Raw genomic sequence first — 21,713 nt, forward strand, 5'->3', positions numbered from 1 at the left:
GTCTCGTGCCCGCGCACGTTCATTCATTCCGACGTTCGGGAACTCGCGCGCGACGAGACCTTTAGTTTCGCGATTACGTCCCTCCTCTCTCCCCACGCGTATCGATTTCGCGACCTCGCGATCAAAGCGCGCGTCTTTTCTCGTGTATGTGTGTGAGGTATTTTCTGGTATGATATTCGTTACCTTCCACGCATGCGTCGAGGCAATCGGGAGATTCCGGAGTTTCGGAAATTTTTTGTCCCTTCTTTCAACCTCGATTTTTTTACGTTTATGAATTCTAAGGAATCTTGATCACATTTATAGATTTATATCAAAATTGAGTTTTTTCTATATTTTGTATTATATTAGGTGGATAATAAATGAATAATTTCTTACTTATAGAGCTTTAAAAAAAGCTTTCAACAAGAATTTCATAAATAGTTTCAAATAAAAGTGATCTGCTAAGTTAAATATTATTTTTGCGGTAATTTTCAATTAATAGTGAGATCTTGATTTAATAAATTAGAAACAAGTTAGAAATAAAAATTAAAAATAAAAACTTGAAAATAGAAAAATATTTTTAATTATTTGAGTTTGTTAAAATACTGAAGAGTTATCACACAGATTGAGAACAAAAAAAATTCGGTAATTATGGATATGACAAAATAATAAACAATTTATAAGATTGTTCTAGCAAAAATTTACTAGCCTTTTTTTATTTAATTGTGAATTATTAATTCATTTTCATTTTTATATGTGCAAAAAATTTGCTTGTCTCTTCAGTATTTATAATTATCTTTCAAATCGCAAGAATGCACAACAAATTTTTTTTGTATTGCTCTCATTCCACAATACATGTGACAGATATGACTGGATATATATCACAGATTAAATGAAAAACCTAATGCGTAATTCCCGTCCCACATTCTTACTGATTCGCCATGCGTCATTGATATCTTATCAATTAGCTTTTTTCTTTGTTAAAAGTAAATTGTCATGAATTTACTTTTCTTTTTGAACATACTTTCTTATATTAACTTCTTGATCGAAAAAAAAGAATCGTTTCGTTTACAGATTTTTCATCCATCGTTTCTATCTTTTGCAGTAATATATTAATCCAGAATTTTAATTTAATACATTTTATTGCTGCTCAAGAGAGAGGAATTTGCGATAAAGGGCTTTCGTTGTTTCATTTTCCCGTATTTCCACTTCTCATTTGTCAACTGCCAAAATTCACAAAGAAACGTTTCAAAGTCGTCTCCGAAAAGCCTTCATTGGGCGTCACGACTTCGTTTCACCGTGCTCCATGTTGTGGAACCTGTTGCCGCGAGATGCGCGAAAAGGAGAAGAGACACGAGACAAGCTGGTTCATAGCGGAAGTATGCGTGATAGATAAACGCGGTTGCGTTTTGTGCGTTAGCGACTCGATATCAGTAACCGAGACATCGATTTTCCAAAAATCAATACTGTACATACACATGATATTTGAAAATATATATTTCTTCTGCAGTCAAGTGCAATCTACATTTTTTCATTACAAGATTGTGTGTGGTCGTATTTATCTACAATATTTAATTTATAAATTTAAAATTATATTTAATTTTACGTACTTTCGTTATCGCAACTATATTTTCATTTTCTCTAACATACTCGAACATTTTTTCGAGTATACTCGAGTTTGCGATTATCGTGATCACGACGACGTTTATTTCGCAATTATTTCGCAATTCGTCCTTGAGGATGAATCTTTGACAGCTCGTTGCAGCTTGCATCGAACGCAGTTATAGGTCATTTATCCGCTATCTCGATAAGCTCTTATCTCGCAACGATGATATCCGATCAAAACAAAAACAGGAAAAATTTCATTTTGCCAGTATAAAACATTAATTTAATTTTGTTTCCATGAAATTTCTGAAAAATTTAATTATTTTACAAATTAGCCATGTTACGCATCTGTCAAATATTCACATAAATCAGTTAATGACGACATTTTCAACTAACTGCACATATATTCATATGGAATATATTTTGAATTGATAATTAAAATTGACATCTATTTATACATAATATCTATTTAATTTACTCGATAAACACAGATTGTCATCGTAATTTTTCCACAAAATTCAACTCCCTAATTATCTTTTTTCTAAAACGAATTATTCTAATCTGAAGAAGAATGTGTGGTGTATCATATTGCTCTACAATTTTTTAAAAGTCGAGATAGAAAAGATTCCGTATATTCTCTTTCCTCTGTTTGTGTCGCAAATTCTTAAAATTCCCAAGTCATATCAGATCATTGTCGCGCTCGTATCAGACGTAACTTATTCGCATTAAAATCGATATAGTTAGTACGCATCGCGTATTAAGGTTCGTGGACACGTATGTATACACAGCAGCGTTGCTCAGCACGTAGCGGTACATGCGTCCGACGGGTAGCCGATTTCGCGGCGCGAAAAAGCGAAGAGAAACGTCACTGGCGCACAGAACGGAGCAGGGGAAAAGGGAAGGAGAGGACGACGAGATAGCAGAGTAGGGATGAAAAACGAGGGAAGGGGAACACGATGACGGGGATCAAAGCTTTGCCGCGAGAGGTCGGTCCTTTACGTTTGGTGACGTCACGGCGCAATGGCGCCGCCTTCGTGTGAACGAGCCGGCGCCGATTGGCCGAGAGAAATGATGGCAGGCGCGCTTGCCAATCGATTGCCCGCTGTACCCTCGAGCCTGGTCTGTCGGGTACGATCCCCGCTCATTCCTCAACGAAGGTAGGGATTGAGGAAGAGGGAGCTCGAAACTCAGGGGGAAGGGGATTGCTGTCGGCAGGAAGTGAGCTTCGACCCTAAGGCTGAAACGCTCACTACGCTCAGACAGTTTCGTTCTCTCGTGGAGAGAAGTTGTATCTGCTTTCTTCTTCATCGGTTATTCTTCGTTTTCGTTGTGGAAGAGCGATCGGAAAAGAAGCAACATACGGCAATAGCAGTAGATATCTACTAGAAAGCTAGTTTCCAATACATAGGAAAACTTGTGTGACAAATTAAAAAGATTTTTGGAGATAGAGCAGTGATCGTGAACGGTGAACTTTCGTTCAGTTAGCTGGTCGGTTTCCTGGTCTCGTATCACGCGCACAATTTCAGGTGCCATCGTCGGATTTCAAAGAAAACCGCCGCGCCGGAGCATCCGTGTTTTGCTGATGCGTCGTTGCCGCATTGTCGTAACGCGATTCGTCGAGCGTGCCGTGGCTCACAGCCAGTCAGAGCAGCTAGCGTACGGCACGGAGTGGTGAGAGACTAGCAAGTGAGGGGAAGAAAGTGATAGTGTCGTCAGTTCTCGTTTGGACTCTGTGGCTTACAGATCGTACCAAGATCTCTTCGGTGAAACTTACTGGAAGGAAAAAGAAGAGAAAATACGAAGGATTCCACCATAAAACGCACAGTGCGGAAGATGATTCGATAGCATGAGAATCGCGAGTGGTGTTTCCTATTGAATTCGTATTCGCCCGAAGTTGACCCCTTCACAAACGATTCTCGCGACTGGATCTAGCGCTGCGTGTGAAACAAAGATTGTACACATACTTCGTACGGAATGCGCATTCATGGTTGGCACGTTGTACAACCAGTACGCCCACGCGATCGTGTAATCGATTGATCACTCGCAGGTGATAGAAATTGACGTTGTGCACGCGCATGTTAGAACTTTTCCCTAACGAAGAAGGGGCTACGATTTAGTCAACTTTGAATCCGCGTTTGACTTTCATATCTCTGTTTCGCGCACAGTGATTGGGGATAACTCGATTAACCCCCGGGTAATCGGCCGGTGATCGATCTGATAGTCTCGGCGCGCTCTGTTGATTTTCTTGACGTCGACGGTATCAGAAAAGGGCGGCAAACTGTACGGGCACAGGGAGGAAGACATGCTCACGATGGAGACGGACATGAAGGGCGGCAGTTTGCACGCTCAGATGCCACCGCATCCTCACCAGGGCGTATCGCCGATGGGTCATCATACGGGGATGTCTTCTTACGGGACCCTTGGCTCGATAGTCCATAGCCCGGCGCTATCGGGAAGTCCGCCTAGCACGGGCGGTTTGAATCTTGGTCTGCAGCATCATCATCAGACGTCGCAGCATCATTACAGCTCGATGCATATGGTCGCCGCCGCTGCTGCTCAACATCAACAGAATATGCACGCGATGACAACGCAACAGAGTGCCCAGCAGCAGCAGCAGCAGCACTCCCATCAACAACAGGCGCAGTCGCAATCGCAACAACATCATCAGCCTAATAATCACAGCAACCCGAATAATCCCAACAATTCGAGTAACGCGGCCAACGCCAAGAACAACAATATGGACCGCGTTAAGAGGCCGATGAACGCGTTCATGGTATGGTCGCGCGGACAGCGGCGCAAGATGGCTCAGGAGAACCCTAAAATGCACAACTCGGAGATCTCGAAACGCCTGGGTGCCGAGTGGAAACTCCTGAGCGAGTCGGAGAAGCGCCCGTTCATCGACGAGGCGAAACGATTGCGCGCGGTTCACATGAAGGAGCACCCGGACTACAAATACCGGCCACGACGCAAGACAAAAACGTTGCTCAAGAAGGACAAGTTCCCGCTGACGAGTGGCGTGGCCGGTGTCGGCGGTATGCTCGTTGATCAGCGGCAAGTTGGTACCAGCGGTGGGCCGCAGCAGCCGCAATTGCCGCGGGACGTCTATCAAATGTCCAACGGTTACATGCCTAACGGGTACATGATGCACGACCCGACCGCGTACCAGCAACACGTCGCGTATGGCGGTCACATGGGAGGCGCAGCGGCCTCGGCTGCCGGTTACCCCAGGTACGACACGATGGGCCATCATATGGGCGGTGGCAGTCCCAGTCCTATCAACAACTACATGAACGGGTACGGCGGATACGGCGCTACCACCGTCCCCGGCGGCTCGCCATCGCCCTATCACCAGGCTCAACCAGGCTCTCAGATGTCGAGTCACAGTCCGAGCGGCAGTAGCATAAAATCCGAGCCTACGAGCCCTGCGAGCGGCGGAATCCATACACCGACGCCGACGGCTGGACCGACGTCGACGGGCGCGGCCGCCGTTGCCGGCCAAGCCGTCAAGCGAGAGTATATGGGCCAGCAACAGAGCCAGCAAACGCAGGGCGACCTCAGGCATATGATCTCGATGTACCTGCCGCAGGGAGCCGAGCAAGGAGTCGTGCCGCATGGCGCGGGTGTCTACTCGCCGGGACCGTCGCCGGACTCTTTGGCGCAACATCACTCGGCCATACAGCCGCTTGCGCACATGTAAGCTATCTAATATGTCAAATAAACAAGAAAAATAGATTTCCTCTTTCTATTTTTCTCTTCTCTCTTTTCTCTTCACTCGCAACAGTCTCACGCAACTCTCTTTCTCGCTTACATTTGCTTGCAAATCGCTTTTTAAAATCATAGAAGCGGAATAAACTGCCACATTCTTGCTAAAAGTACCCGAAAACATAACGGTTATTTCTCTAGCAATATGTACGTGATGTTTGAAATAATTAACCAACTTTAATCCGAGTCTAATTTGAGATTTTTTGCGAGACACAATTTGTAGAGAATATTTATTTTCGCACTTGTATTATTTTATAATCGTAATTATTATTTCTAGATTATATAATCGTAATTATTATTTCTAGATTTTCCGGATCATGATGCTTTAAATAGTAGATTCACGGCTCTCGGAAATATCACTAGAGAAAGATACATAATATTTACATTTAAACGAAAAGGAATGTTTTGAATCGTTACAGGCAATGATAGAGTCTACGAATCCTATTGCCAGATGGTTCGATTAAAAAAAAATATGCGTTCGACTCGCGATGCTAATCTTTTATTATTGAATTGCCGATAAAATTTTACAACATAATGCAGTTTATTCTGATTCGATGATACTGATTGCACCGCTCGCTCGAATAACGAGAATTATCGATAATCTTTGTCAATGCCAATTCGGAGATTATCATTCTTCTCGAAATTCGTGATTCGAGCAGTATAGAAATTCGCAGGAGATCCTTATGATTCGTATTATCCATAGGTTGTTTTATCACACTTATCACACTTTATTATTAGAAATATTACAAATTTTTAACTTCATATTTAGATTCTTTTGCTCGGATTTAATAATTTCTTAGCATTATAAATATATGATTCAATTTATAATTTCTCAAAATACATTGAGAATTCTTTTATTACGTATGGATATCTCTGACCCCACTGTTTGATATATAAAGATCTCCTACGTATTCTATACACGCACTAATTCGTGAGTCGCATTATGAGTATAATATATATAACTCCTGCTTAATATATTTATATATTTATTATTTCTTCACCAAAATGACTGTGAACGAAATGTATGTATAAATAACTGTTATTTCTCTCTTTTCTCGGGATATATATATATATATATATATTTCATAATGCGAACATTCACGATTCTTTACCGCAGACGATAATATCGCATATGCTATCGTGACAATGCTTCTGGACCCTCTATCATCACACTCCAATTAACTACTAAAAAACGATGATGTACGATATTTGTATCCCCGATTCGGTCGTTTATGCGTCTGAAACAAGGGCGACGAGTCGCTTATATTCGCGCTCGATTGTTACAATTTAACGAGTTAATAAGGGGGGTAAACTTGCAAGACGCTGTTACGTTAGAAAATTATAGACCGACGTATCTCGTATCGGCAGCGAAGGAGGAAGCCTAAACCGACGATTTATGCGCGTAGCAAGGCGGAAACGTGTAGCGCGCTTAATAAAACATGACATTAACAATTATGAATTTTACTGGGATAACAGCTACTTGAGTATAATAGCCGTTAATAACGAATAAGGTTGAATCTATATTTAGGGACGCATTTAAAACCTACATACGCGCGCATCTAGTTTTTATGCTAACTGAGAGACACTTATTACATTGAAATACATCATCAATCATTTATACACTTTTTGTGAGCTTTTATCTGGTATGTGAGTTTTTTTAATCGTCATCTCTTTGAGCACCAACTGGATGCAGGATTTGCTCCCAGGAGATTTGTTTTAAAAAAATCTTCAATATATTGTACGAACCATCGAATTGATAGAAGGCGGGATATGGCTTATGTTTGATAGGCATTTGAAGCATAAGAGGTTTATATACGTTTGCTGCGGGTTTAGAGTGATTTACAATATATATGGAGTTTACAACATTGTTACACAGTTTACATTTAATCGAAACAAGCTCTTAAACGCGCTTCTTTTGTCTTCGAAATATTTTTCGCCATAAATCGTCAAAAGTTTCATTGGATTTTCTCGTAATTCTATTTCTTAAGTGTGACTTATCCTTTTTCGCACTGAGTTTTATTCGCATTGAGTAGTTGATTACATCATTCAAGTCATTCCTTTTTTGTTTTACACACACACACATTTATATATATATATATATATATATATATATATATATATATATATATATAATTCTTATTATTCATTTAAATGTTTATTTTTTGTTATTATTTATATAAATAAATTTATGTGAAATAAACATTTCGAAATTTGAACATCGAATTGTTATTATTATTATTATTATTTTGAACATAGGGTCCAGAAAGAAGCAGAGTTCACGATACCACATGTTTAATTTGACATTTACTTTTTTCCTTAAGAATTTAATTCTTTTCTTTATTATTTCTATTTTTGTATCTGTTAGAGAAGTGATTTGTATCCATATAATTATATTTTAAATCGTATATATATTGACATTGAGTTTAATTAAAACATTATTTTGATAAAAATTAAATAAAAAATCAAACTATTATTTCCAGAAATAGTTTTTCCAAAGCATTTTTCTATTCAACTTATCATAAATTTTCTTAGATTTTGCGACAATTTTTTTATATATCATCTCGCATTCGGATAACATTTCGTTCTCTATCAGAGACTCGCTAAATACCCAAAAGTTTCGTCCGACTTCTATTTTTCGACTCTATTATTGAATGGATGAACTAAATTTAAAAACTTAACGTTTTCTCACATCTGTGATCTACAGCCTAACATATAAACCATGACCTCGTAGGAATCTCGTAGCTTAAAAAGTGGCAAGCTTGGACGGACACCCATACGAATTGGAACTCTGTAAAAAAAAAAGGCAAAGACAGAGTAAGAAGAGAAAGGAGGAAGTGCGATATACATATATATAATCCATGATAATAAAGAGAGAGAGAGAGAGAAGACAATTTTCTGGAGAGACAGAGAGAGAGAGAGAGGAAGAGACGAGAACGAATCGACCTCTCCGCTCTCGGTACTCGAGAGACCGCGCCTTCGCTCGCATTCACGTCGCACGAAAGATTCTCTCCATCATCCTCGTCCATGTGCTGCACATTATCATCGCCATCCCTATTCGCCTATAGGGACATCCACGGAGACATTCGGTCTGTGTAGAAGGCGTCGATAATACATTATTTGCAAGTGCGCTCTTGCGAAATTGCGACGTTACCAAAGAGAGGAATCCTATTCGAGCAGACGTTATATCCACATTGGTTCCACTTGGATTCTGGCAGTGCAGACATTCGTGATTTTATTTAACTTATCTTTGATTAGTTTACATATTTCTTTATCCGTTTGTTATCGGCGAGGACAATGTTATAATTCGAAAAATTGTGCAAGGTTCGATTGTCGACGTCGTATTCGGTGCTTCATCATTTCCAGCGTTGGCAATAAAGAAATGTTATCGCATTTCACGAAGAAAACAAATTACTTTTGACATTTTAGGAAGAAACATATATTTTAGGAAGAAACATATATTGTGCTTCTAAGAAACAATCGCAGTGTGATATGTCATTGTTATAGGAAACCTTTTCTTTTTACGCATAGAATTACATACATTATAAAATACACATAGATTATAAAATATTGTTATGAGACATATGTTGAGATACATACATTGCAAAATATTATTGGATTGTTCGTAACATTTTTTGACGCGTCGTGTGTACATATCATAGTTCTAACATACTATTTCATTTATACTCTTTCATTTCGTCTACTCGTATAATAATTCGCAATAAGTGTACAGAGTGGAATATCTGAAACAATTTTGTACGTAATCGGAATTGAATAATGCGATAGAATATATAATGAAAATTATAATATAAATATAAAATGTTGTATTACTTTCTATTTACTTTATATTTTATCACAATTGAAGAAATAATCAAAAAAGAATCAAAATATTCGAAATATTCAAAATTATAGGCAGCTTTTATTCCGATTAAAAAAATATTCTATTCTGCAGACACACACGTGTAGACGCCTAATATATTAGTATATTATATATTTAATATTTAAATTTTTTAGTTTTTGCACGACTTACAGGTTATGAAATTTAGTTATGACTGTATATATTAAGTTATGGCTGTATATATGTGACTGTATAAATAAATATGTATATATAGACATATATAGACATATATATATACATAAACATATATAAAGTAAACAGAAGATACGCATCTCTCCGCGATACGTAATACTATTTGATGTTATATGTCTCATGCGTTTCCTGAAAAGTATTGCAAAAATCGAACTTTTCAGGAATTTCACGACTCTTATTTAACGGACTTTTCTGGACTGCCTTGAAACTGATTTATGCGTATAAAATTAATGTAAAGTTAGGATATTTTATGTTATGTATATTATTGTCGATTTATACTTAACTGTACAAAACAAATGCATCCCCTCGACAATAAAGCGCTTTTTTTTCAAGGCAAACTTGTTGAAATTAAAGCGAATTAAACGCACGTCTTTTTTTTCATTTCATTTCCGTCACACCCTTAAAATCGATTATACACACTTTAACAGAACTAAAATATCCTTATTTCATCATATTACTATTATTATATAGTTAATATTATTATATTATTATGCGCCATTATTAGATTATTAGTTGTTATTATTAGTTATTTAAAATGATATACGATATTTTAGTTACTCCTCTCTTATACACCAATCCTTCGTTTCAATTCTTTATCTTTCGTTATCGATATTGCAACCGAATTTTTTCCTACCATCGATATTTCTTCATCGTTATCATCTCATCGTATACGTACGTTATTATAATACTTATATTCGTGTGATTCCTTGCATATAATCTCGTAGGGTTTATCGTACGAGATTCTCATAATTTTGTTGCGATTGACTGATCAAACGATGATGAGCGCGATTCGAAAAATAATTCTTAAGTATTCATCTAGAGTCAATAGTATTAAAGTGATTTTTATTTATCCATACACTCTTAATAAAGAAGGAATTTTTTGTGAATGAAACCTCAATAAAATTTGTGCTATTATTAAATCCTTCATATTTGGAAGAAAATATTCCATAATCTTTTGAAACATAAATGATTTTCTATTGCGCGAGTACTTAAGAATATAGAATATTCTTGATCTTCCGTTAATTCTCTTCCCCCGAGAAAGACGTACGTTTCTACGCTATTCAGTGTCTAAAACGCGGATACTTCTAATGTTTTATACGTACGAAAATTAATAACGGGACGATAATATATGCGTTTATACGTGCGTACGTGTATACATTCAACCGTATCTGCAACGACCGAGAGAGAAGGCATACACACCCACAAAGTCCAAGTTGTTGCTTGCTGTAACTGAGATTCAGTCTGTGATAAGAGACACTGTAAAAGTACAGTGTGTTTCGATGCGAAAAATTTGTAGGAAATGTGAGATGTTTCGTGTTGACTGTTGTGCCTCTTATGATAATTATTGCTTGTTCATTTCGTAATAATAACATAAAAATAACTTTTTTTATAAAAGTGTATTCAACGCTTTCAAGACATAAAAAATTATTTCTTCTTGAGAGATTTTCTTTTCATGAAAATTTATTTCTCTTATATTGAATATATCTATTCAACGATATTTAACGTATGCACATGACACATAAATAAAAAACGAAATAAATTTAATATATAAAATATATAACATACTATGTGTATGCAATATTTTTACACATATACGCATATAAAATATAAAAAAAGGTTTTTAAAAAAATAATATATATATATATATACATATACATACACACACACATATATATATATATATATATATATAAAATGAGTTATCATTTTTTATATTCTTATATATGTATACATTTATTTCTTTTTTCATTAAAAAAATTCATTATACATCCTAATTACAATTCCTTGATAATTTTCTTGATTACTATTTTCTTGATTTTTGAAAACGTAAAGATTGATTCATAGATATAATGAGTATAAGTTAATTTAAAAGAAGGGAATTTCTTTTTATATCTTTTATTTCCATTTGAGATTGAATTAAAAGAGTTAGATGCACTCTTAAAAATTGCTTTTTATATGCACATGCGCTATTTGTTATTAAAATAAAATACGCAGTCTATATTTATTATTTTTATCTAATAATTGCTCTTTATAAATGATTGCTCGTTGATAAAGAAATGACAATTATTTTTTTTTTAATTATGTGTCCAAAAACGTTGTTAAATTTGCACTTCGTATTCGGGCACAATTTGTCGCGTCACGGGACAATATATTCAATTTGGATCTTTTTTCGCATAAAAAAACATCCTGTTCCAGCAAGCAATTCTGTACATATATATTATTCTTGAAATAAACGAACAGACAAACACAGAGTGATTTTTAGGATTATTTATTTTATTTCCACGTCTCTTGCTTGTTCTTGATACTGAAACACACTTATGACGCCGAATATATACATGACGGTCAATGTATATAAAAAAGGATCGATAAGTTAACGAAAATATATCGTGAACTCTGTACATACGTTTTGCGATATTTTAAGAGATACTTTACTACATTATTATATATGCATCGATATATAGATATTACAATCAATAATTTGTGTGTTTTCAATTCGATCATCCTGTACATCATCTCTCGTATCCGCCATCCTGTCACGACGCAAATTTTTACCTCAATATTATATTCGTACCAAAATCGCAGCAATAGAATGAGAAATGACAAAAACAAGTCGATAATATTGTTATGATAAATATAAATCGATGCACTCCATCATTGAAATAAAGGATAAAGATTTAAGATATGATTAATTATATAATGACAAATTATACATTTTTTGCTACCATACTATCACATTTCCACAATGATCATTGAAAATTTTTGCCAATCTTGTAAACTTTCTCAATGAACGAGTAATTTTTCTGGAAGCGATACATGACGGCTATTTTCATATCTTTGATTATCCATCCGAAATGAGTCGTTTTACTTATTAGGGTATACTGGATGATGTGCTAAACCACTCGTATCTCCATAAACCCGCACGAACAAACACAATATGGACCAGCGTAAATGATTTTTCGCCGCAAATGGGCTTTTTACCTCCTACCCTCCTCCCGGTGGATTTCGCTTGCGAAATGTCCCGATAAAAAAATGTATACACATATATAGTGCGTGTAATATGCCGAACGCGCGGTATATGTGTATGGACGAGTGGAGACATTAATTCGCGCCAATAAATATTCCCATCGTTCCGGCACATAAACCGCGGCGTTTGTCATACACACGCAGTCATTTCGGTTAAAAGGCATTCCCTCCGCCACTGAATGCAAATGCGAGTAGCTCGTTGTGCGTGCCGCTAGGGTCTCTAAAGTGCTTTCAATTACGCGTTCCACCTAACGTCCCAACGCGCGAGGCGAGGCGACGCGACGCGGTCTTCTGGAGGCCCGTTTTCCTGTGTTTTACATAAACGGGATTTTCAAGTGTTTCACGCCCCCTCCGCCCAGTCCGAAGTAACGCACATGACTGCGACGGGGAGCGCGCGCGAGGTGCGACCTCGTCGTTATTTAATACCGATGATTGCTTCTTCATCCGCTCTCGTCGTTTCTCCCCCTCACTCTCTCTCTCTCCTCTCATCCCCCGACCGACTTTCCGCGACGTTTGACTCGCGAATGGTCGCGTCATATATATGAATAATTATCGAAAATAAACATGTATAAATTACTTGAATCGCGTACATTAATTATTTTAATATAATTGCGCTTCGATAATCACGCGTTTCAAAATTGTAAACCAAGGAAAAGGTGAGGGCGTCCCCAAAGAGAAAAGCTCTCGCGGAGGACCGCAACTTTGGCAACATTTCTTTAAATGTCCCGTGCGTGCATGTGTGACGATGCACAGCCGTGCGCGATACGCGAGATGGGCGACGTGGAGTTGATTTAACGACACTTGTTGCTCGCACAAAGTTGGATAATAATTTCAGGTCGCTTTCCCGGGTCGGTTTCGGGGAAACGACGCGTCCAAGCGCATGCTGTACATCTTGTTCCATCGCGTCAGCGTTTCTCTTACCTTTCGCCCAACATGCGAGACTTTCCCATTGTTATGAAGCGTTTTATTGCCTTACGATATACTTTTAGCTACGCCGTTTTCCGATTTCAAGTCTTTGGGCGAAACGTTAAGTTGCACTAAAAAATAAAAATGTTGGCATATTTAGATTGGCTCTAACGAGCAGGTAAATTAGGTGTCCTTGCGACAATTTAAACGTCGCAAACATGGCGTAATAACATTCGCGGTGACAAACAATCGTTACCCCTGGCAACGAGACTTTTTGATTTTACTCAATTTTAGAGAGACTGTTATGAGTATAAATATATTAGTATGCCGAGTGTGCGCAGTGTAATAACTATGTATTCCGTAACAAACGATTGCGGCGGTAATAATAGCGACATAAAGCCGGCTTTGACACGCGATCAAACAGCAAGAATAAGTAGCAATTCGAAGAGTATATGTATATGTACGTTTCCCTTGGCCAATTTTTTTCAACATTTTTCGAAATTGCGCACGTATAATTGAAGAATTTAATTCAAAAATAATATGTAAATTAAAAAATTGATTGACCGTGATTATTATATAAATTTTTAATTCTATTATATATCTTACTTTTAATTCGCCATTTTTCGCGATTGATTAAGATTCGTCGTAAATTTTCTTTTCGTGTTATCTCTCGTTGCCTAGATGTCGACAAATCACGAATTATTCCGATAACGCAACGATCGATCGTTCGATCGACTGATAGCATAGCACTCGAAGGCCAGGTTCATTATCCGCGTCCGGACAATAAATATATCAGAGGATACACACACTAGATACCGACAAGCACGTAAACACGACAATAAAGCCAAAACATCACGTTGAAGGCCAAAAGATCTTCGCAGGCCTTGGCGTAAAGTAAGGTTGTAAATCTGTCGAGAAAGTGCCACTTATTTTTCGAATTTGAAACTTTTTTACGGCTTAATTATATAAATTACTTTTAAAACTTACACACATTCCATAAATCTATTCAACGAGATATATTTAGCGACGTACTTTTCTTTTATTACTCGCAATAGATAAAATAATTTATGAAAATTACTTATATATCTTTTTCGATGTACGAAAATTACCGATCACCGAATATAATTTTTAATCGCACTTTCGTTTCAAAATGTATCCTCACTAATCAATAATACCGCGTTTAATTTTTGCATTTGGCAAAAACGTTGCGTAAATAAATAAACCGCGCGTGGACAGTTGATTTATTTATTTTAATTACTTAGCTCTTTTCAAATCTCATGCAAGGGTGTCGCGATCAAAATCCGATAAAAATATATATAGCCGAAGGATGTATTTATAACAAAAAATAAAATATTTGTACATATATTTAGGAAAAAAATCCTTCTAATATAGCTTATTTATTTATTTCACATCTGTTGGCTTCATTTATTCGCTTTATTTTTAAGTTTTCATGATTTATTTCTATGATTTTAAATAAAACGATCGAATATTTTTCTTTGTTCAATCCAATCGATTTCTAATTGTGGCTAAATTATACCGCCGGAGGATATCGGAACAAGTAAAATATTTTGCACGTAAAGATCACTCGAGTTTATACTTCAAACTTAATATCTATTTGTGGTAAATCAATTTGCGCCAGAAGTTAGACGAGAAAAATGATGAAAGAGGAGTCGCGAGAGTTTGCTTTGACGCCGTTGCGCTTTAGGGCGACTTTAATCTCGAGCCGATCCCTCGGATCACGCGTGGGTGACCTCCACGCGAAACATCCCCTCGCGAGTTGTAATTTGTAAGGTATCGCGCACTTCACCTTCGCTCTTTCTCTCTCTCTCTCACTTTTGTTAGTCTCTTTTCTCTCCCGTATTCTCTATATCGTGCGGTTCGATGCTGATCCGGTTAACCTCCGTCGCCCCTAAGTAAGATAATATTCACGGCCAATTACCTAAAACGTGCTCCTTATGACGCCACCCGGGTTATTGGCAGCCTGCCACTGTCGCCGATCGAGTATCCGGTGTGAAACGACCTTGTTATTAACGTTCAAGTAAGCTTCACCAATAAACCCTCTCTCGCCCTCAAGTCGACTCGAGATCGGTAACGTTCGATGATATTTGTTTTCGATTGAAAATTCTCTCGCGCGTCAAGAGAGAACCGGCTTGCGCAAATTAGCTTTCGTTTAAAGAAATCGGTTCCCCCGACATTTTCGCGGCGCATCAATTAACCGGACCGATCGTGGTGCATTTGTCAAAAACAACAGCGGCGACGATGACGTGCGTACGGGGCTTATCAGGCCACTTTTCATCGGCGGAAAAATCACAGCAGCGAGATAATAAGCTCGCGATTACCAACGGCATGGCTCGAATACGATTTCTTACTCTGGGACGGGCGCGCCGATCGAAAGATTTAACGGATCCATTAATCCATCCCGCGAACGAACGGGTTAACGAACTGAGAATCCCGCGCTTGTTATCCTGAGTGACTTAAACGATCGCGTATCCCCACGGAGAGCCGTAACCGTGATAATTACTACGAACGTGGGTGAGCGAGCGCCCTTCTCCTCCTGCTTCTCCTTCTTTTTCTCCCCTTTCCTCTCCTCCCGTGTTGGCAAAGATACGTCATGTACATTTTGCACCTGACGCCTCTTACTATCGAGCCTCCGAGTAATTGCTTTCGACAAATGGCACGTATTCTAAATTGCTGTAAATTGTTAACGAGAATATCTATTTTTCAAAAGAGACATTGCAAGAATTCTTATAAAAATTCTCATTAAAGGCTATATTTGTTTCTAAACATATGTGTGTTTATTTTTGCATACTATGTAATAATCCTCATAGATTATGAAAGATTGTCAAACTGTTAATGATTCTGTTAAATCATTCTGTCTAATAATCAAAAATCAATTTTCAAACTAATTATTTACATACCGACTTTCTTTAATGACAAAATTGAATTGTTTTCTTTCTTTCAGCACTCTCTCTCTCTCTCTTTCTTCTAGATTTTATATAATTGAACTGCAAATATGTGTATATACTCATCCTATAGAATAAGCCAGAAAACATATAGAAACTATAACTGAAAAGAACTGCTCAAAGGCAGTTTCTCCTTTTGCTTCGCGTTTATGGTAGCGACAGTTATGGCGACGAATGGTCGTCATCGAGAAATCCAGTCGGACCTTCCAATTTGTTAATTGGCACGATAACATATGCGCGTCGTATATTCTGACAAACCGCAGCCGTTGGTCTCTTTCTCTCTCTCTTTTTTATTTTTTACTTTTGCCACGTATTCACTCGCATGATTAAGACTCGTAATCACATGCTCGTTCGTTAGCGTTAAGCGATCTGCGCTCGCTCGAATCGAATTTTTTCTTCTAATTTCACGCTCTCTTTTTCTCTCTCCTTTTCTCATCTCTTCATAATGTTATAAGCATGTGTTGTAATTCTTATTCGCAGGGACAGGTCGTGATAAAATTCGAAAAATTTCTGCGCCAAGCAATATTTCAGGTATCGCAAAAATTTACAAGTGCTTTTCGTGCCTGTCAGCAGTTAAAAACGGAGCCTGCAAGTCAAAGAGGCACACTTGAAATTTCAGAAATTTATAGTATATCGTTTTTATTCGTACATTCGTTCCGGCGATTTGGCCACCAATTACAAATTATTTAAAATATATCTACGTCACTTGTAATAATTGAATTCATAAAAAAAATATCGCCCCTAGATTCACGATAAAGATTATTCGTCAAGTATTTATAACAGATTTAATACGAGGAAGGGAAAATAATTTTCGAGCGTTCACGAGTTAAAGGAGAGGGTAGTCGCGAAGAAAAAAATGGCAAAAAGATGGCGAAGGGTGCATTCGCGCCCGTCGGAGAGGACGGCTGTTGCAAACTGGTCGGACTAGCCTCCGAGTCAGTTTATCGCAAACAAATGGGTTACGCTTGTTCGACGCCGTATTTTTTTCGCCAGAATTTATCGTTTATTATTCCGCCAGCTCGGGATGATATAGAGCCGTGTTTGCTCGTAATAGCGTTAATGTCGTTAATAGCACCACCGGTCCGAGCCGAACCGTCAACCGGGAGCCTCGGCAAGCCCTAAAACAAGTTCCTTATTTTGTTCCTCCCATTCCTTCTCCCGAATCACATATTCGCCTAACCATATATGGGAAAAATAAAATTCTATTTTCGATTGAAAAGAACAAGAAAAGATAGAATAAATTATAAGATAAGAAATAAATGATACGATAAAATGCAAATTAATTTTGATTATTTACCGATGTGTTTTTACTTCGAGGGGAATTTATTGTTCTAACGACAAAGGTCAAGTTTAAGGGTTTGGAGCACGGATTAGATATGAACGTCATCGACTTAATAATCACCCACTTCCTTGGCATGTGCGCGCTGTCGGCCCGCTTATATCACGCCGATCGCTAACCCGACTTGACGCTAATGCGTTCTTAATGCGACAAATTCGTTGCGGGTAAACACTTCATAGTCGGCCCGCTTCACGATCGCGACCCTTTTCTCGATTCGAGAGAGATTGTCACACAACGCCTGTCCTATAACATATAAATTTCACTGTCGTACGCTACTTTATTCCGGCTCCGACCACCGATATGGGATCTCTCTCGATGACTCCAGGATCTCTCCATCTATCTCTTTCTCTCGATGCCATAGAGATGCATGTGTCAGTCCGTTTCTACAGGATAAATGTTCTTGCTAACGAGAATCGCGAGGCTATCGTGCGCTAAGCATTTATGTACGCTCGTCGCAAGAAGAGATGCCGTTGTTTTATGAGCAATTTGGGAGCAATAAGTCGCGCAGTTTTTCCCTGCATTAGAACGGTTTCGGTGTTTTTCTCATTTTCTTGCACGCGATGCCGATTTAAAACTTTCGTCTTTAAATCGCTTGAAAAATCAAGACACGTAGTACACGAGTGTCTTATATTTTTCTCCTTTGAAAAATACACTTGACTTTTCCAAAAAGTGAAAAAGAAATTAATCTTCTTTATGTAGCTTTTGGTAGCTTGGATAATTTTCTTCACATAATTTTATAAAATAGACTACCGTACGTTACAATCTAATAGGCGCAAACAGCTGTTCGTGATCGAGTTAATATTTATAGGCATTACCCACCTTCACGTCCTTTAGTACACGCTGTACGCAAATCACGTAAATTACGCCAGGATGGACGTTAATTTATGCTTGCGGGTGCCGTCAGGAGAGCAGTGTCGGAAGTTCATAAAATACGAGACATTGACCCGAGATAAATTTGACGATACTATAACAAAAATTGTTTTTATATATATATCTTTATCTTAAAAAAATTATTTAATACAATTATTTCCCTCTCTCTAATTTCAATGTCCGATTCGAGCCAGACGATGCTCCTCGCCCGCGTCCTTCTTGAATCGCGAAACGATTTCAGTTATCGCACGACCAAAGGTTATATTTTACTTTACCTTACGAGTTACTCGCGATATAAATTATACGAAATGTGATTTACGCACCGCGACGCACTCTGCTCGGAAATGGATAGTAAACTGCGCGTCGGCGAGTTATCGGCGACAAGGGCGATCATTAACGAGCGATATCGAGAGAATTTATTGCCGCGTACATTGTACATATTGTAAGTTTCTATTTACTTGTGGACAGGCTCGCGAGTTTGCTCGATTATATATTCGGTGACTTTTTATATTTTCACGACTACCGACGCGAGTTGAGAAGTCACTCTCGAGCTCGGACGATTTCTAAAATCAATTTCCTGACGTACAATCTCTCTTCCTATCGTAAGCAAATATTCGCAAACAATTCTATTCCGCCAAATCGAAACGTGCCCTCCCCTCTTCTTTCCTCCGACAGAAAGAGACCTCGACGATCGCCATCTCTTGCTATCTCTCGCCCCCTTTTGTTCCAGTTTTTCCCTCTCGTCGTTGCACGTTATTGCGCTAATAAAGCACTTAACAATTATTTTCCGGCCGGTGATTTTTCAAGCCGCCGGCGGCTGATAACGGACTCGGGTCCCGTCTCGCGCCGGCTGATAACTCACGGTGGTAGCGCGCGTGCTGAGTTATCGCCCTGCTCCGGCTGTGCATCGGGAACGAGAACGAGAAACGACGCTCGGCGTCGTTGCATTTACGACGCCCGGCGTTTCTCCTAATGCACGATTCGCATGCGGCGACGAATCGGCCGCCGGGGCTAATTTAACGCGATCGTAATCGGTCGTGATTTGTCTTAATTTTCGGTGCGACCGCGATCCCGCCCGCCTCGCCGGTCCTCTTATCAACCCTCCCGCGCCGTCCGGGGGTCGTTATAATGCCGTCACGCGTCGAGTTATCGCACGGGGTCCTATCCACGATGAGAAGCGGGGGGAGATCGCGTCGTCGATTAGAAATTCGTGGCTGCTAATTTCGGGCTACGATCCGCTATCTAATTACAGGTGACCATATGTTTTATGCATATTTTATATAATTGTAACGAAGATGAATTAATTAACGTAACTATACAAAATATATGTAAATTGACAAACTAAATGTAAAATTATACACGTAATTAAATCAGAGTATCTACTCCTTGGAAAAACGTGAAACAGTTGGAATTCTCAGCAATTTTTTTATATTCGAAACAGGGAATACTTATGCAATTTTATTAGGGGATTTTTAGAAAAATTTTCTCTTTGATAATTTTATTCTTACAAGCAATCGGCAATTCGCCGATAAGCCAAGCTATGAATATGTTTAAAATATAATTACATCTTATATGTATATTGATTATTTTACGAAAACTACTCAATTTTTTTCAACATATGCAATTAGTACTTGAAACTTAAGTAACTCTACATTCTTTCGTCGTATAATTAGAAAATGCGTATAATAAAAGAACTCATCTTAAAAAGTTGCATCAAAGATTTTTTTAAATATTCTCTTTAAAAAAAAAAAAAAGAATTTTGAGGAAGATTTTTTATAAAGGAGGGAATTCTTTTATAATTTTTTAGTAGACACCCTAAAAAATGTTATATTGTGTAATTAAACTTATTGTTAATATAATTTTACATCTTTTATCATGTATAACTGAAGATTATCGCATCGTTAATACAAATGATCGCCAGGCGACGAGTTTTGCAATTGCGATTTCGACATTTATACGTCTCGACTCGGAGCCAGGACGCAATTGCTAAAGACTGTTTTAGTATAAGCTTTTGATAAATGCCACAGGGTTAAAAATGACGAGTATAATCCGCGCGTTTAACGGTCATCGCCCCCGTGAATTTGCGCGATTTTTGTCATCGCCGTCGAAATTAGCGAAACGGCCGGCTAATTTCGTCGCCGAGAGGTGATTTGTCATTCGGATTTCGCGTGTGTTGTTTTCGATGTGCTGCATGTCGGCCATCATCGTCGATTCGCGTTCATTCGAGAGTAAAAGAAAGAAAAGAAAGGGAGAAAAAAAAAGAAAGAAAAGAAACGCAAAGAGAACGGTACCGCGTTGCGGGATACGAGGGGAGGGAGAAAGAGGTACAGCAGGGTGACTAGGCGGACACGAGCAGAGAGAGAGCGAGAAGGAAAGACGACGGGACGAGCTAAGCGGCGAACATATAATATCGTTATCGACGGGCGTAGGTGTTGGCGCGAGCGCGTACACGCGCTTCGTCCGGATCGAACGAGGAGTGTCATCGCATTTAATTAAAATGTCACGCGCGTGATAAATGTCGCGTGCGAGCCGTGTGAAAGAAGCCGTCGCGTCGTCGTCGTCGCGTTTCAGCTCGCGCTCTCCTCTCGCGTCCGCGCGGAGAGAGAAAATAACAAATGAAATTTGCTATCCTTGTGACATCTATACCGCCGGCTGTGGGAGAAAGGGAAGGGGAGGGGGAATTAAAAAAGAAGGGGAGAAAAAGAACACGCGAGGAGAACGGGAATTAGCGGCTCGCGCGCGCGTCGACATTCATCTCGCCGGGACTTTTCGGCCTTTTAATTACGTAAGAGCGTAATTTTTCAATATACCGAGGTCTTAGTCTCTCAACGACGTACCGTGTAATCGCTTAGCGGCTGTAAGCCTCTCGGACCGCTCTCTAGCTTTGTTCGCGTCGAGCGTATGTCACGAATGTTGTCGAGAGACGATGGCTTTTTTCGGTAACGGCCACTCGATTAATCCGTAATGGATACTAGAATTCGAAAAAATTCACGATCGCGTATAAATCTGGTTTCCTCAATCTCTCGAGTAAATTGTATCTACATCATTAGACTCTTGGTCGTATTTAAATCGTGTAGCGTATAATTAGCGCAGAGTCATTACGTCTTTATTAAATTTTTTATCACGTTGTTGGACATTAATCCATCTTACATCTTCCCTTTGATTTAATTTTAAATAA

General features: G+C 38.6%; 1 protein-coding gene across 4 annotated transcripts in view; it reads left to right on the top strand.

Moving 5' to 3' along the window:
• The first annotated feature begins 2,853 nt into the window (after positions 1-2,853).
• Positions 2,854-21,713, top strand: part of LOC105249927 (transcription factor Sox-2) — an 86,461-nt gene continuing 67,601 nt past the window's right edge. For 2 of the 4 annotated variants that reach the window (XM_011255724.3, XM_011255725.3), the window contains exon 1: positions 2,854-5,277. In XM_011255724.3, coding sequence (XP_011254026.1) covers positions 3,887-5,277 — 1,391 coding nt within the window. In that variant the 5' untranslated portion in view covers positions 2,854-3,886. Of the gene's footprint in view, positions 5,278-8,050; positions 9,144-21,713 lie in introns of those variants that run through there. The other 2 variants (XM_011255726.3, XM_011255727.3) reach the window with 2 other exon arrangements.

The sequence above is a fragment of the Camponotus floridanus genome, unplaced genomic scaffold (assembly GCF_003227725.1).
Source record: "Camponotus floridanus strain SB8 unplaced genomic scaffold, Cflo_v7.5 scaffold20, whole genome shotgun sequence".
In the NCBI taxonomy this organism is placed as follows: domain Eukaryota; kingdom Metazoa; phylum Arthropoda; class Insecta; order Hymenoptera; family Formicidae; genus Camponotus; species Camponotus floridanus.